Raw genomic sequence first — 17,543 nt, 5'->3', positions numbered from 1 at the left:
TCACAATGCAGCGCTAATGAGCTGGGGGAGCTGTGATTTGATCTCCTCTTGCCTCCTGCAGCCCCGATTAGAGGGTTTGGGAAAGGAGCCTGGAGGGGTGTTGTCTGCTCCAGGGTTTCCACACTGCAAGGCCAGGGCTTCCCCTGGGATGTGAAGGAGGGGGGGTGGTGTTTGCTGACCCCTGGGAGTCTTGTGGTTTCCCCCCCAGGGAGGAGAAGGCATTTGTGGGCCCCCAAATGTGACTGGTCATAAAGAACCGAAAGACAAGGGGCTGCAGGTGCCTCCTGGCAGCAGTGGAGCCACCCGGTAGAGGGTCCTCACCAGAACTCCACCATGCTGGCACCCTGATCTCCTCGGACTCCAGCCTCCGGAACTGGGAGAATAAATTCTGTTGTCTATAAACCGCCCAGTCTATGGTATTTTGTTTTAGCAGTTCAAATGGACTAAGAAAGAAATAACCATCACCTACTGAAACTTACTACATGCCAAACCCTGTTTGAAGCACCTCTCGCACATTAACTCATTTAACCCTTCTCATTATTCCATTTGATAAATAACATTTTTATTATTGTCCCCATTTTATGGAGGAGGAAACTGAGAGCAGGAACCTTGACTCTTCCACCCACAGTTGAACTCTAGCACCCCGATCGGTAGGAATTCAACAAACTCATCTATGTAATATCACGCTATGTGCTCTAACGTGGAGCCTGGGGGCCAACAACCTCTCAGGAAGTGGCACAGTGTGACCTGGAGATGGACCTCCGGGTCTGAAGCTATTCAAGAGGCTCCACCCTTCCCTCCTGCACGCTTTCCTACCATACTTATTTTTAAGGGCCTCCTAGGTGCAGAACTTGTGCACAGAGAGTCATCAGATTTACTTCCTGTCTCCAAGTAAATTAAAATTACAATTTAATAAACAGGGATAAGCTATGAATAAAAATTATGGTAAAGTAATAAAACATACAAAAGGAAGCAGACAGTGTGCTGTAATAACTTTGTCATCCATTCATCCATCCATGGCTCAGTCCATCCACCCATCCACCCACTCATCCACCCACTCATCCACCCACTCATCCACCCACTCATCCACCCATCCATCCATCCATCCATCCATCCATCCATCCATCCATCCATCCATCCATCCATCCATCCATCCACCCACCCACCCATCTATCCATCCATCCATCCATCCATCCATCCATCCATCCATCCATCCATCCATCCACCCACCCACCCATCCATCCATCCACCCATCCATCCATCCACCCATCCACCCACCCACCCATCCACCCACCCATCCATCCGTCCACTCAGTCACTCATTCAAGGAGCATCCACAGCGAAGCCGTGGGACGTGGGGCTGAAGGTGACTCAGGGCCCCCTCTGGCGGAACGAGGCAATGGCTTCCTCCCTCAGCATAGCAGAGGGTTGGGGAGAGAGCTGCCCAGAGAGCAGGCTCCAGGCCTGAGGCCTCCCCCAATCCCTCTCCTCTGCTCTGAGGGGTGCTTTCCCCAGAGCTGGCCCAGAGTGAGGACTCTGACCTGTCAAAAAAGCAGATCAGAGAGCCTTGCCCCTGTCCTTTGGGCTGACTGTCCCCTTTCAGTGTCTCTGGCCTTCCTCCCTCCCTCCTCTCCGCAAGGTGGCTGGCGGAGGGCCCCAGGCTCCTGGCCTGGCCTTTCACGCGAGGAGCTGACTGCAGACAGTGCGTGGCCGCTCCCATCCGCCTGCCCCCAGAGCTCTGTGGGGTGATTGATGGGGCTGCTCTCGCTCTGGGTCCCAGAGAGCTCCTTTGAATAATAACTTGGCAAAATTACTCTCTCTTTTTTTTTTTTTTTCTTTCCCTCTTTCTGATTCATTTGCTCTTTCCCAGTCATTCATCACTTTTGAGTTCGAGGATGACTGAGAGCGAGGAGGAAGAGGTGTCAGAGGCTACAGGGCCCGGGAGCCCCACCTCCTCATTTTACAGGGAGCTGCAGACGTGGCGCCTCCACCATCAGGAGTCCTACATGGAACCCGACCTCTGCTTGAAGAAGAAAAGCACAGTGGGAGGAATGGAGGTGGGGAGGCAGGGCTCTTCCCAGGGCCCCTGGAGTTACACCTTGAAGGCTCACTCCGTCCCCATGTGAGGCTGGCCCTGTCCGCCTGCGGGATGCTGGCGTTTTCTCCCTGAAGGAGAGAAACAGAGAAGGTAGGGAAAGGAGGGAGAGATGGGGGTTTAAGTGAGTCACATCAGCTCACCAACACTCTCATTGATCACCTCCTACATGCTGGGCGCTGGGGACACTAAGACGAATAGACACTGTCCCTGCCCTCGAGGAGTTCACAGACAAGTAGATGGGTAAACACAATACCAGTGGTAGATGCTGTGGCTACGAAGTAGGTCCCAGGCAGTCATACAGAGGAGACAGTTTATTCCGTGATGAGAGGGATCGGCAAGGAAGTCTTCACAGATGGGCTGATGATAAATGCTCTGAAATCTCAATGTGAAGGTGGGGGAACATGTTCCAAATGTCAGGCCCTGCGGAGGCAAAGGCTGGAAAGCGTGGTGCTGCGTGGAGTTGCGGGAACTCTAAGTTATATGGTACTTTTAGAGCACGGAGAGTGAGCTGGACGTGGGCAAGACGCAAGAGGCAGACACCAGGGATCATACTGGTTTTAATAATAACAGCAGATCTCAATGGAGTGCTTATGTGGGAGAGGCCTGTGTGCCAGTCTCAGGAGTTCAACGACTGCAATAGGACAGTTACCCAACGGGAAGTTGCGTGATCAGATCCCCAGCAGCGTGGAGGATTGGAGCTGAAAGAGGCTGGAGAAGGGGCCTGTCAGGTGAGAGACCAGGCAAAGGGCAGTTTACGAACTGAACCAAGGCAGGGCCAATAGGAAAGGGAATGGATTTGAGAAACATGCAGAATGTCACATTGAGAGGGCTTGGTGGTTGACTGTGGGAGGAGAAAGGGGGAGGTGGAGGAGTCAAGGGTACCTCCTGGCACCAGCAGCTGAAACAGAGCTCGTGGGGGCAGAAACATTCACGAAACACCGACTGCCAGGCACCTACTTGGTGGTTGCACTATTCCCGCCCCGGAGACTCAGAAACAAATCACGCGTCTCCCTTGAACCTACTTCAGGGTTATTTAAAAACAATCCTCATCTGTAGACATAAACTCACATCCAGCCAAATCTGGGTGAATCTCAGAATTTTTTTTTACCAAAAAATGCACCCTTTTCTCCCCTGTCACATTGGGATGATTTGAGGTGGCTTCATTTGCCCGTGGGTAGGATTAGGGCAGCCCGTTTGGGGCCATGGCTACCTGGCTAAGGTTGGGAGGCTGGAAGCTTCCTCGAGAATCAAGTCTCCTTCCAGCCATCTCTGCTATTCAGCTTGGGTATTTTCCCCCCTGGGATGGATTTCCCCATAAAATAAATGTCTTGTCTGAATTAATCTTATTTTTAAAAGGAGAAAGTCATCCCATTGTAAAGACAGATCATAAAAAGATGCATCAATTGGTCAGGAAGGCTGGTTGATATGAGTATTTGTTTAGCAGAGACTGCACCCTGAGGCGTCTGGACTGGGAGGCTGGGCAGGTGCTGGGCCTGGCCCTGTGGGCAGAATTTCCCCCTGAATGCGGGTGGCCTCTGCCATCTCTCTGGACCATCCTCAGGCCTGCAAGGGGCCTTTGGTTTTAATATTCAGGCCTTGGAAGGTGGGTAGCGGCTTTGTATATTGTGCACTGGTGCTGTAGCAGCCTCCCTTTTCAGAAGAGGCCCCCCCTGGAGGGGGCAGACCCATGGCCCAGATGTGTCTGAAACACTCTCACTTGAAGACTAATCAATATGAGGGAATTTTAGACTTCAGCTCAGAAAATCTCTCCATTCTGTTTTAGTCTTTTGAGAAATGTACACAGGCCGTAACATAAGTACACAGACAAAAAAGTAAAACATCACACGAGTAATACATGAAGTGTATGGTGTAAAAATTCTCTTCTGTGAAACATTACATGGGAAATACATAAGTATGTGAATCAGAAAAGAGAAAGTGCTCAAGTCCTCCTTTACCACTTCCACAGTTGACCACCGTGAACTATTTGGTGTCTCTCACCCTCTGCCAACGCATTTCTACCTATTTGTCCCATGCACAATGCACATACAGTTTATGTTTTGTTGCAAGAATAGAATCATATTAAAATTTGGTACTTTTTTTAACGTAACATTCTAGTTTGTGTTTCTTTTAAAAATAAAAGTATAAAACTAATACTGAAGTATAACACTGCCATTTTCTACCCTTACAACCGCTACTTTGAAGATAAGTAAGAGCAACAAAATTTGGTAGAAACAATGACCTCTTCCCCTCCCTGGCTCTTTGTAAACGTCGTAAAAGATTTCCGCCTGTAAAAATTCCAGGGATTAGTTAACCAAGAAGGTTAATTAACACTTATCTTAGCTTCTGTCTGCCGTTTGCTAGTCCCCCACCTGCAATCTCCCCAACCAGGCCGTGGTTTTTGCCTTTATATTCTCCCTGTGAAGACTGTTCGGGGCTGTGAGTTTTGTTTGGGGCAGGAGCCTGCTCGCAGTAGCCTGCTAATAAAAATCTCCAAACGGTCAATTTGGTCTCTGTGTGAACTGGTCACGAAGGTTGGGTACAACAATATATGTTTATTATGAAAACTTCAAACTTTAAAGAGAGAAAGAAATTAAAAAGTAAAAAAACACCCCAAAACAAAAAACAAAACGATTTCCTTCCTGTCCCTCCACTCCCACTCTTCAGAGCAAAGAGATAAATATATAAATGTATTTTTGTTTATCTTTTAAGAAATGATTATGCATATACTAGTATGTAAACACATATATCCTTCAGCTGTTCACTTTATAGATGAGGAAGTGAGAGCTCAGAGAGGTCATAGGCTTATCCAAGGTCACACAGCTGACTCGGACAGAGGCAAATGTGGAGCCCAGTGCCCTGACTTCAGAGGGCAAAGACCTTTCCGCTGCACATTTCCAAGGCATTTGCCCAGAGCCAGCCTGGGCTGATGTCTCCAATCCCTTCCTAACCTTGACTTGGTCTGCAAGGCGGTGACACTTCTCACTATTGCCATGTCACCCTTCCCTCCCAGGAATGCTGTAGGTTCTCAGTGTGTTAATAGACTACACTTGTGCTGCTCATCCGGGTACCTGCCTGTTTATTTCACTAATGCCTGCTGTCTGTCAGCAGATCAGCATCGTGGAACCTGGCAAAGTGAGCTGTGTTCGCACCTTTGTTCCCAGATTACAAATGACAATTATATGCAGAGGACTCTTCCCAAAGGCAATTCCATTTAAGCAACCCCTTGGCCTGGTGGGAACCAATGTCTGCATAAGGCCTATTGTCCCTTCCTCTGTTTTAGATTCTGGGGCCACAGGCCTGACCCTGGGGAGCTGACAGCACACACCCTCTGTCTGCAGTTAGCCTGCGCTCCCTGGTGTGTGTGTGTGTGTGTGTGTATGTGTGTGTGTGTGTGTGTGTGTGTGTGTGAGTCTTAGCCAGCTTGGGCCCAGATGTGTCTACAGCATTGCCAACATCTGGGTGAAAGGAGAAAAGTCAGTCAGCCATACAGATGCATTTGTTTCTTGTTGACAGCAGGATGGCCCCATCTGGACATCTGGGAACCATCCAGATGGACAGAGAGAGTGATCCATACACCCACATATTAAATCCTGCCACCTATGATATGAGATGCAGAGTCCAGACTTACAACTCTCCCTCAGCTAGGCCTGTCCTCACCTTGCAGATGGGAAAGAAGCTCAGAACTTGGTCACTGGGTGTGGGCAAGGGAGGGGTGTGTATGTGTGTGTATATGTGTGTAGGGCGGCAGGCTTGTGTGTCCACATGCATTTGTGCGTTGGGATGAGGGGCTGGCAGCTAGAGAAACTCTGATCTTGAAAATGAACTCTCCTGACATAACAGTTCTGCCTGAGACTGGGCCTGGAGGTGTTGCCTTGAGCAGGGAGCTGCGGAGTGAGGTGCGGTCTTCTGTGGCCCATCTTTGATTCACTGCCACTCAGGAAGCAGGCTCCTTCCACCAAAAAACTCCTCCTGAGATCCCTGATTCTGCATCGCCCTCTAGTGGGCAACTGGAATATTTCTAAAGAGAAAGCCTTCTGACACACTTGATTGCAAGTCAAACACGTGGATTTTAGAATCTCAATTCTTTCTCTGTTCTCCCCCAGGGACCTCCAACCCAAGCCGTGGAAAAGAAAGGTACAATTTACAATCCCATTGGAAAGTGCCTGATCCCAACTCCATGAAGGCAGCTTTGGGGATGAGTGTTTTAGACTGTCACAGAAAAGACAGAACCTGGCAAGACTGGACGCAAGGTGGAAGGTGCCCAGGAACCATGGGGTTCACAGGGCTTTGCCATGTGGGGCAGCTTAGATCCGAGGGGTTGAGGCCAGCCCTTCACTCCTGCCGCAGCCCAGGGCCTCTCCTCCCCAAAGCGTCTGCTAGGAGGGCTTCTGCATCTGCTGTCTCTGCTGTCCACTCCCTCCCAGACAGCGATAGATGCAAACTGAGGCTGGGACACAGAGAAAGAGGGAGCCACATGTAGCTAGAAAATGCAGAGACAACGACGTCTGGAGCGATAAAGAACCACATGGGAATGGAAGACGAATATCCTGAGCACTCAGAGTGGTGTCTCATTTTACTGTCAATTGTGACAGAGATGTCATCAGTCCCATTTTTCAGATGAAGAAACAGACTCACAGAGGTTGCCAGGGCCATACAGCTGGGGTGTGGCTGAGCTGAGCTTCAAGTCACAACCTGTCTGATCCGCAGCACATGGCCATTCTGTGACCTCACAGACACACGGCACTGTTCCATCTCATTTCTCTGATGACTCAGTGCTTGGAGAGAAGGGAGAGACCGACAGTGTAGAGCAATGGAGGGACACTGAGGAACAAGGGAGAGAAAGAGAGAGAGAAAGAGAAGAAAAGGGGCACAGATAGAGAGATGATGGGAAGACATGACACAGAGAAAGGTTGAAAACTATGCTGCTTATCTCTCCTACAGAAATAGCTTTGGGAGAAAATACACATCCAGGTCTCATCCCCAGATCTTTAGAATCAGAATTTCTGGGAGTGGGACCCAGGAATCTGCATTTAAAGAAATCTCCTTGCCCAGCCGGTGTGGCTCAGTGCATTGAGTATTATCCCATGCACCGAGAGGTCGCCAGTTCGGTTCCCCGTCAGGGCACATGCCCGGGTTACAGGCTCAGCTCTTGGTGGGGGCGGTCCCGGAGGCAGTCAACTGATGATGTTTCTCTTTCATTGATGTTTCTATCTCTCTCTCTCCCTTCCTCTCTCTAAAAAAAAAAAAAAAAAATCCAAAAAAAAAGAAATCTCTGAGTAGCAAAGTATACTTTGTTTTTCTTTTTTTTAAGTTTTAGCTCAGAAATTCTCTTACTTTTGGTTTCAAAGGTCAATGATATCAGTAAATGCTATAAAATGTTCTAAATTACTCTTAACTAATTTCTTTATTAAGTGAAAGCATGTATAGCAGATGCAATATTATTCATAGATTAGATGCTAATTTTGTACCATGGTTAAAACATGGGGTTCAGCCTGGCCGGCCTGGCTCAGTGGTTGAGTGCTGACCTATGAAGCAGGTCATGGTTCAATTCCCGGTCAGGGCACATTCCTGGCTTGTGGCTCAATCCCCAGTAGGGGGCACGCAGGAGACAATCAGTGACTCTCTCCCACCATTGATGTTTTTCTCTCTCTCTCCCTCTCCCTTCCTCTCTCCGAAATCAATAAAAACATTTTTTAAAAGTGGGGTTCAGTGAATGTTAGGTTAAAGAGGATATAAAAAGTGACTAACTATTCATCTCCTATTACTAATAATAGCAAAAAAATTATAGAAAACTTTTCAGAAAACAGGATTATGAGGGATTTTGAATGACATCAAAACTAAGAATTAAACCAGTCTCAATACATCAAAAACTTAAAATTTGTTGGTGTTAGTGTTACCCTAAGTTGATTTATTTATAGAAAGACCAATACAGTTTTTATTTTAAGAATATAAACAAATGTACTGTTATCTAATGTGTGGCCTGAAACTCTTAAAATCTTTACCTTGCAAAGTATACTTTGAAATGCATCAGAAAAGTAAGGTACATTGATGAGTGGATAGAGGGAAGGACAGGTGGATAATACGTCATAAAGCAAACATAGCAAAATGCTACTGAGGGCTCTAGAAAGTGGATAACACTGTTCACTGTATAATTCTCTTCATTTTCTGTATGTTTGGAAAATTTCATAATAAAATGTTGGGGGAGAAATTTCCTGAATGATTGTGATGATTAGGCAGGTCTAGGAAGGACCACTGCTGAAGGGGGAAGGCTCTCTTGGGAGACTTTTGGAGGAGCAGTTGCCCTGGAAACCTCCGCCCTACCCCTTGTGAAGGAAGTCCATCTGCCCCGCGGGGCCTCCTGTTCTGTGTGTGGCTGTCTGAGGCTGGTCCCTGCGGCAGCTGGCGCAGTCCAGTCCAGCTGGCTGGTGGTGTGGGCAGAGTTTGGAGAGGTGGGGCTAGAAGTTCTCTTGGAAGAATCTGAAGCTGAACTGCTCACAGTGGACCTTGAGCACCTTGGCCAGGGCTAGGGAGCCCCAGAAGATGACCTGCACCTCACCTTTATTTCCAGAGGCCACTTTCTGGAACACCTGGAGTCCGTGGGGTTGGGGAAGAGCAGAGGGAAGAGAGATGGGACTGTGGCCCCACCCAGTGACATGTCTACCCGAAGCTGACAGTGTAGTGGGTTAGCAGTGGCAGTGATGGCCATCTGTCCATCCCCATGAGAAATGCCAAGATCAGCTGCTTGTCTTCAGAGCAGAGTCTAACATGCAGCCATTCCTTTAGGAGCCATCTGCTCCACTTGTAACCTCACCCCGACCCCAGGGAGGGGGTAGGCCAGAGAAAAGTAAGACTCAGGCCCCTTGCCCAAGGAGCTGTCTCTGTGGGAAAGATGCACACCTCTGCCATGCTGGAGGACAATGACAGAGACCCTTGTGGCATGCTGATCCCAACTGCCTAAACCTCATGCTGGTCCACAGCTGGCCATGTGGCTCCATTGCAATGCCTCTTTCCTAAAGTCACGCTTTTTTCCCTCAGTGGGGACCCTTTTCCACCTCAGATTCGGTTTAAGAATTGCCTTTGCTGAAAGTCCTCTTTGGTGCCCAAGCCCCACTGGCAGCCTGTCCTGCCTTCAGCGCACACTACCTGGGCCTGGATTATTATAGCAGTTGGAAAGCAGTACTTGCTGGGTCACTTTGAGGAACTCTACCACAGCTGGTAAGCACTCAGGGAAGAAAAGTAATAAAACCAGTCTGAGAAATAAAATAGAAAGAATGCAAACTACTTTATGCCCCTGAGCCTTGGATCTCCCACTTGTATGAACCAAGAAGGCATAAGACATGGACACTGTCCACTTGGGCCTTCTGACTCTGGCTTTTAGGAGGTCAGAGATGGGAGAAGCTTTGGAAGTTGTATAGGCCAACTTCCTCTCTAAACAGATGGGGAAACTGAGGCTAATGATGGAATAAAGGGAGCTAGTGATGGATCCAGAAGTAGGTCCCCTGCCTCCATCTGGATCCAGCCCTGAGATCCTGGCTGGATTCCAGATACTGGCCTCATGCTTCGTTCCTGGCTGCTGGGCCCTAACCTAACCTGCTGCTACTCCAAGCTCTCAGCCTCGCTAGTCCCTGCGGCTGTGGCTCCAGCCGGTCATTACCTTGCTCCAGTCAGGCCACCCCGGGTGGGTGCATGTCTGGAGACCCCTGATGGAGTCTTTCTTTTCCTTCTTGGCCAGAAGATTGAGAGCCATCTGCAGGCCGATGGCCTTCATGTCATTCTTGCCCAGAGGTCATGTACATTTGCAGCTCCAGGAAGTGGCCTATGTGGGGGAGGAGAGGATGGCACTGAAGGGCCAGCAGCTGTAATGGGGACAGAATGCCAGCCACCTTGCCCTGGGCCTTGGAGGAACACCAAGAGGGCTTGGCAGTCACCTACAGCCACTGTGTTCACCCAGGGCCCCCATGTGACACGTGCTGTAGAGAGAAAGACACCCACTGCTTGAGCTGGGCCTCCTCTGTGCTCCACAAACATGAGTTGTTTCATATCCATTGTCTGATGTGAGTCTCACAACCAGCCCAGAGGTTATATTTCTAGAGGGGAAATCAATCCTAGGGCAGCATGCAGTCCTTGGGCTCCGAAGTATGGGCCTTTCCATTCCACATGGTGGCTGCTCAGTCAGGTTAGGGACACAAGCCACACACACATGAAAAGGTGCTGAGACCAAAAAGCCAAGGGTTGAGTGAGTGGCTGAGATGGCAGATGTTACTGATACACACGGAGGAGCTGGAGCAGGCGGAGCTGCTTCCTGGGAGAGTGGGGGTGGGTCAGGTCTTAGAAGAGGGGCAAGAGTCAGAGGAGATGAACAGAAGGCACTCTGAGAAGGGAAACTAGCATGAGCCAAGGGCAAGAGGATGGAACACACATGGTAGTTGTGGGGCATGAGGTGCCTGCCTGGCTGGAGCAGAGGATCGTTGAACAGGAGCATCAGGAGGTGGGACTGAGGCTAGAATGAGAAAGGTTTTGGATGCCCAGCTAGGAAATGGGGGCAGGTAGAGGGTATCTGAGCAGGGCATGCCAGGATGGAAAGGGGAGTCACAGGATATAGGGACAGGGCACAGGCTGGCATCACAGAGACCATTAGGTCTGAGTAGCCTCAGTGACACGCCTACAGTGAGACAGGTTAGCTGAGGTGCTGACCCTTCAGCGTTCAGGGCAATAGAAGTTCCCAGGTGGGCAGCTCTGTGTTCAGGCTCTTTCCTCGGTTTTCCTAGACATGGCATACACACGTTACCATTTCCCGTGTGTGCCACAATGTGTGCTGCTTAGCCTGTGCATCTGTGCAGAGTCAGGTCCGGGCTGCTGGATTCCTGGGCTGATGATCACTGCATCCTTCCCCTCCCCCTGGACTAAAAGATTTGTGCAGTTCTCACTAGCTCTCGATGGTTTCATAGGGCACCATGGGCCCAGTTTCCCCTTGGCTTACTGTCTTGGCCATGTTACTATGCAAATGGCCTTAGAAGGGACTCCACATTTTATTTCACATATCAGTGAACTCGAGTAGTGCTGGGTGGTATGGGAGGGAGGGCGATATACTGTAAAGGATGCCTGCCTGGGAGAGCCCTGACTCCATTCCCCCTCCCGCAGCCACCATACCCCAGAGACCGGTAAAAGAAGAGAGGAGGAGCCCCAGGTGGGAGGGAGGAGGAAGATCTGACCTGACATAGGTTCTCCCTCTCCAAAACAGCTGAGTTTAGACAGTCATCCCATTTCTGGGACACTCTCCTAAGGAAATCATCCAAAGGAGGGAGAAAAAACCTATGTGTACAGACACACTGATGGCAGCTTTACTTACGATAGTGGAGAATTAGGAATAAACAAGATATCCAGTAGTAAAAGCTTGGTTACATAATTTGTGGCAAACCACTAACTGTACCATTCATTAATAGCCATTAACTACTACTACTGCTATTGCTAAATTTATTGAATAGCTACTACTTTTACCACTATTAAGTTTATTGAGCGGTTACTATTACTGCTACTACTACTGAATTTTACTGAGCAGTTGTTAAGCTCCAGTCGCTGCTCTAAGTGCTGTACAGATGATATCTCATCTAATCCTCACAACAATCCTATGAGGTAGGTACCAGTCGCATCCGTATTTTTCACATGAAGAAATTGCAGCAAAGCAGGCAAATAATGTGCCCAAGCCTGTATAGCTACCGAGGGATAAAGATTCAGACCAAACAGAACGACTGAAGCTTAAGCTGTAGAAATTAAAAATGATAAATTGCATTCTTTAACTCAAACCTCGGTATAAAATTAAAATTAAACCAGAGGCCACAAGTTTCAGCTGCAGTTAATGAGAAACTTTGGCTGAAATTTGAGGCAATAAAGGTGTTGACTCGAGTGGAAAGCATTGGGTTAGCTGTTACTCCTTGTTTACACAGATCAGGAGGAAGCAAACAGCTAATATTTACATACCAGTAACTAGAAATTTACATTAAATCTAAACTTTTCCCTTTGCTTACATCATAAAAATCCAGTTTCTAATGAATTAATATACATAAAGGCACTCAGAACAAAGTCGATGCTATTTAAATATTTGCTATAATTGTTATTTACAAGAAAGGGCAAGGAGCTTCACTGCAACATTCTAAAGTTTAACAGTTTTCTTCCAAAGGCTGTTGACTTGGGCTTTAAGACTTGAGATGTTTGTTGAAGTAAGCTGCATCTGTTTGAATGTTTCTTGTAGAAAACTATGTTTGATTACTTGAACTTATAAACTATGTTTATTATTGGAATTGGAATTTACTCATGGCAACCTTGTGAAAATTAAACAGCAAAATAAGATCTAATTCCAATGAACTCAACCAGGATTTAAAAACACACCCATTCTGTTGAAGTTAGAAGCAGATCTAAAGATATTTCTCCTTGTATAAGTTATTCCACAAGTAAAACAAAATGAAACAAAAATAATGAATCTAGCATATTAACTTTAGAACACAGGACAACGCCTCAGGTCCCACAAAGGTGTCCCCTGAAGACTATGATGTAACCCAGAGAAGCACGTTCTCATACATCTAAGCATTGGCTTAGTAAATAATGTAGAATGTGCACTTGGGTGGGGTGGGGGAGACTGCAGGGGCTGGAGGGGGACATTCGAAACATTCCTTTTTGATGAAAGTATAAAAGAAGGGACCAAACAGTAAAAGAACTCGTATATAAGGTGTTTAATCTTTACCTTAGACCACTCTTTAAATGTTTTGACTGCCACCGCATCAGGGGAAACGTTGAGCATTTAACCACAATAAATATATGTGTTTATTTGCATGTTCGTTATATTAAAAATGCATGTTGGAGTAAAAAGAACTATATTTACTTTCTCACCTTAAACAACTAGAAAAATGGAAAAAATAAGTAAAACAATGGTCAACAGGTAGTGTAAGACTGTAATTGCCAAGAGGGAAGCAAATGAAGTGAGCCCTGCAATTGCCCCAGCCTGGTGCTGGTCTCACTGAGTGAGGAGAGAGAAATTGGAGTTCAGACGGAAAGACAACTAGAATTTGCAGGCACAATACTGGGAAAAGGGAACCGCAGAGAGAGAGGGAAGGCAGAAGAGAGGAAGGGAGGGGGGAGGGAGCTAGCTCTGGAAATCTACATAAAGTTTCCCCTAAGCCTTTGGCTAAGCATTAATCTGTACATGTGTAAAAGAAAATTTCCAGAAAACACTAGACTGAGCAGTACCTGGAGCTCAGAGGGTTGGGAATAATCTTTGCTTCCACCAGCAAGACGGGGGAGACCTTGTACTACACAGGGCAGTAGGTAGAGTCCTCAGAGGTGTAACATCTTCGTACTGGGGCTAAATTAGTCCCACAGTAAAGTCTGCTCTGGACTCCCCATACCAAAAGTGAAAGCAAGTCCTGAACAGATGCAAATTATCCTAAATAATGTAACTGTGCACCAGAACAAAGTAAGCACTATTTAAAGAAATACCACAAAATCCAGAATACAACAACATGCAATTCACAATGCCCAGGATCCAATAAAAAATGATCAGGCATGAAAAGAAGAGGGAGAAAGTTAGTAATTAGAAACAGGTCCAGAGAAACGAGATGGCGGCGTAGGTAACAGCTGCACTCACTGCCTCCCGCAACCACATCAAAATTACAACTAAAATACAGAACCACCAGCACTCAGAGCCTCCTGAGATCTGGCTGCACAGAAGCCCCACAACCAGGGAACTGAAGGAGCAACGAGACCGTAGGAGAGGGGGAGACGCGGGCGGATCGGGGCTGAATCGCGGAGACACGGCTTCAGGCCCACACCTGGTGCCGCGGGTTAAACCCAGGAGGGAATCTCGGCGGTGGGGGTTTCCCGGAGGAGTGAGGGGTCCCAGCCCCACAGCAGGCCCCCAGCCCAGGGCTCCAGGGCCGGGAAGAGACGTCCCCATAACTCTGGGCTGTGAAACCAGCGGGACTGTCCCTGAGGGTCGCGGAGGCTGCGGGAGCCCCAGCAGCTCCTCTTAAAGGGCCCGGCACGGACTCACCCGGATGCTCCCTCTGAGCCCAGCGCCGGGCAGCGGCCGGAAAGGACCCGGGACACTCGGGAAGGAACTAACCTGCCTGGAAGCCGGGCGAGAGGTGGAGGGGCGGCTTCCTCCCAGGCAGAAGGGCTGGCGGAGGCCATGGCTCCTTTGGCGAATCCTCCCCGCACACAGCCGGCAGGCAGGCGCCATATTTGAATCGCCAGCACCTGACTCACACCTTTGGCCCCGCCCCGTGATTCCCGGAGGCCCCGCCCCTCCCCACCTGCAGCTCATCCAGGCCATTTCCAGGGGCTTTTCTGTGCAAGTGGCCTCTTCAGCCTCATGCTTAGGACTTTCCTAAAATCTCTCAAACAAGCAGCAGCGGGCCCCATACAGCTTGATAAGCGGCCCCAGGCCTGGCACTAGCGGCAGCCTGCATTAGCTCATAGCTTGGCCTCTCCTGGACACCTCCAAGCCCAGCACAAGTAGCAGCCAACTACGGTTTGCTGAGTAGCTCATGCTGGGGGGCCCTGGGCAAGGCACTGCACCTCCCCGGAGGCCCCAGAGACAGTGCACCTGGTGGTCAGACTCGACCATGCTGGATTACAACCCTACCACACCCACGAGTGACACACTCAAGGGGTGCACTTGGTGAGCACCAAAGCTCCACTAGAGTAAATCCTGCTCCATAGGGGTCTCCAGCACAGCAGCTCTCTGGCTGTAGTTGCAGCTGGTCCTCACAGCTGATTGGCCGGGGGGGTCAATTTCTCCCAGTGACGCCAACAGCAACCAAGGCTCAGCTACAACAGGACAGTGCACATAGCCCACACAGGGGAGCACCTAGAAGGCCCAGCTCAGGTGACTGGGGAGGCTGAGCCACTGGACCCTACAGGACACCTACTACACAAAGACACTCTACAAATTCCAGGAGACATAGCAGCTCTACCTAATACATAGAAACAAACACCAGGAAGCAGCCAAAGTGTGGAGGCAAAGAAACATGTCACAAAGCAAAGAACAGAAGAAATCTCTAGAAGAAAAACTAAATGAAATAGATCCAACCAAGCTAACAGATACAGAGTTCAGAATTTTGTTTATAAGGATGTTTAAACAGACTATTAGGGAAATAACTGAGAAAATTGATAACATAATAAAGTTCCAATTTGAAATGAAGGCTACATAAACTGAAATGAAGAATAATTTACAGGGAATCAACAGTAGAGTAGAGGATGCTGAGAATCAAATCAGCAATTTGGAACATGAAGAAACAAAAAACACCCAACCAGAAGAGCAAAAAGAAAAAAGAATCCAGAAATATGAAGATAGTATAAGGAATCTGTGGGACAACTTCAAGATGCCCAATATTTGTATTATTGGGGTGCCAGAAGGGGAAGAAAGAGACCAAGAAATTGAAAACCTATTTGAAAAAATAATTACAGAAAACTTCCCTTACCTGGGGAAAGAAATAGACTTACAAGTCCAGGAAGCACAGAGGGTCCCAAACAAGAGGAACCCAAAGAGGCCCACACCAAGACACATCATAATGAAAATGCCAAAGGTTAAAGACAAAGAGAGAATCTTAAAAGGAACAAGAGAAAAGCAGTTGGTTACCTACAAGGGAGCACCCATATGACTGTCAGCTGATTTCTCAACAGAAACCTTGTAGGCCAGAAGGGAGTGGCAAGAAATATTCAAAATGATGAAAAACATGAAACTACAACCAAGATTGCTCTACCCAGCAAAGCTATCATTTAGAATTGAAGGTCAGATAAAAAGCTTCACAGATAAGAAAAAGCTAAAGGAATTCATCACCACTAGACCAGCACTACAGGAAAAGTTGAAGGGTCTTCTTTAAGAAGAAGCTAATGAACAAAAGAATCTGATGAACTAAATAGATCCAGAGACATTGACGCATGTAACAGACGATCATATTTTAGAGGAAAGAGGGAAGGAGGGTGAAGGGTGGGAAGAGATTAACCAAAGAAGTTATATGCATATATGCATAATCCATGGACACAGTCAATAATGGGGTGAAGGCCTGGGGAGGGGTGGGAGCGAAGTGGAGGGGGTCAGTTGGGGGGGGAAATGGGACACCTGTAATACTCTCAACAATAAAGATAAATTAAAAAAAAAAAAAAAAGAAACAGGTCCAGAAATAACAGATATGATGGACTTAGACAAACATGTTACACAAATATTATAAATGTGCTTGAGAATGTAAAATCAAAACAAAGCAGGTATGATGAGAAGGGAAATTAAAAACATAAAAAAAGGCTCAAAAGGAACTTCTAGGGAAGAAAAATACAATAACAGAAATGAAAACTACAATGGCTAGGATTAATAGCTACTTTAGATCCCTTGGTTTTCCAAATAAATTTTAGTATCAGCTTCTCAATACCTATTTTTTTTGAAACCTGCTTGAATTTTTATTAGGATGGGAATGATAGATAAGGTACTACAGAAGGAAAGATCAGTGATCTTGAAGACACAGCAATAGAAACGATCCAAAATGAAGCAGAGACTGAGAGAAAGGGAAAAAAAGAGCAGTCTCAGTGGCCTGGGGAATATCACACTGTCTAACATCTGTGTAACTGAAGTGACATGAAGGGAAAGAGGAGAGAGAAAAAAGTGTAATGAAAGAATGGCTGAGATTTATCCAAATTGATGAAAACTACAAGCTCACACATCCAAGAAGTTTAATGAACTCCAAGTATAAGAAATATAAAGAAAACCACTTCTTAGAAATGCTTTGTAGTTTTCAGTGTACAGATCTTGCCCATATTTTGCTGCATTTATCCTTAAGTATTTCATGTTTTTAAGACTTTTATTTTAAAAGTTTCAATTACAATTATTTCTTGTTAGTAAATAGCAATACAATTAATTTTTGCATAGTGACTATATCCTGATTTTCGTGAATATGAGACTTATCCAAATGAAGAACTAAAATTACAAAACTTTAGAAGGAAACACAGGAGAAAATATTCATAACCTTGGTAAAGCAAAGATTTTAGGACACAAAAAGCATGACAAATACAAGAAAAAACTTGATAATTTGAACATCATCAACATTTCAAAATTTTGTGCTTCAAAAGACAGTTTAAGAAAATGAAAAGACAAACCACAGACTGGGGAGAATGTGTCTGTAAGATGTACACCTGATAGTAGACCTGTTTCCAGAATATGTGTATAACTCCTACAAGTTAATAAAAAAGAAGACAAACATCTGGGTTTAAAGAGTGAACTAAACATTTGACACTTTATAAAGATGTACAAACAACAAATAAGAACATGAAAATATGTTCAATATCATTAGTCTTTAGGGAAATGCAAATTAAGAGCACATTAAGATACCACTATACACCCACTAGAACAGCTAAAATTAAAAAGACTGCCAGTGCCAAATCTTAGTGAGGTTGTGGAGCAA

General features: G+C 46.8%; 1 protein-coding gene across 1 annotated transcript in view; it reads right to left on the bottom strand.

Annotated features, from left to right (window-relative positions):
• Window positions 1–8,552: 8,552 nt before the first annotated feature.
• Window positions 8,553–17,543, bottom strand: part of NOX5 (NADPH oxidase 5) — a gene marked incomplete at both ends in the record, with an annotated part of 34,787 nt that continues 25,796 nt past the window's right edge. Inside the window, 3 exon segments of the mRNA XM_081126522.1 lie at window positions 8,553–8,684; window positions 9,752–9,881; window positions 9,883–9,913. Coding sequence (XP_080982648.1) covers window positions 8,553–8,684; window positions 9,752–9,881; window positions 9,883–9,913 — 293 coding nt within the window.

Source organism: Miniopterus schreibersii (assembly GCF_964146895.1).
Source record: "Miniopterus schreibersii genome assembly, chromosome: 1".
Lineage (NCBI taxonomy): Eukaryota > Metazoa > Chordata > Mammalia > Chiroptera > Miniopteridae > Miniopterus > Miniopterus schreibersii.
This window is presented reverse-complemented; position numbering and strand designations above follow the sequence as displayed.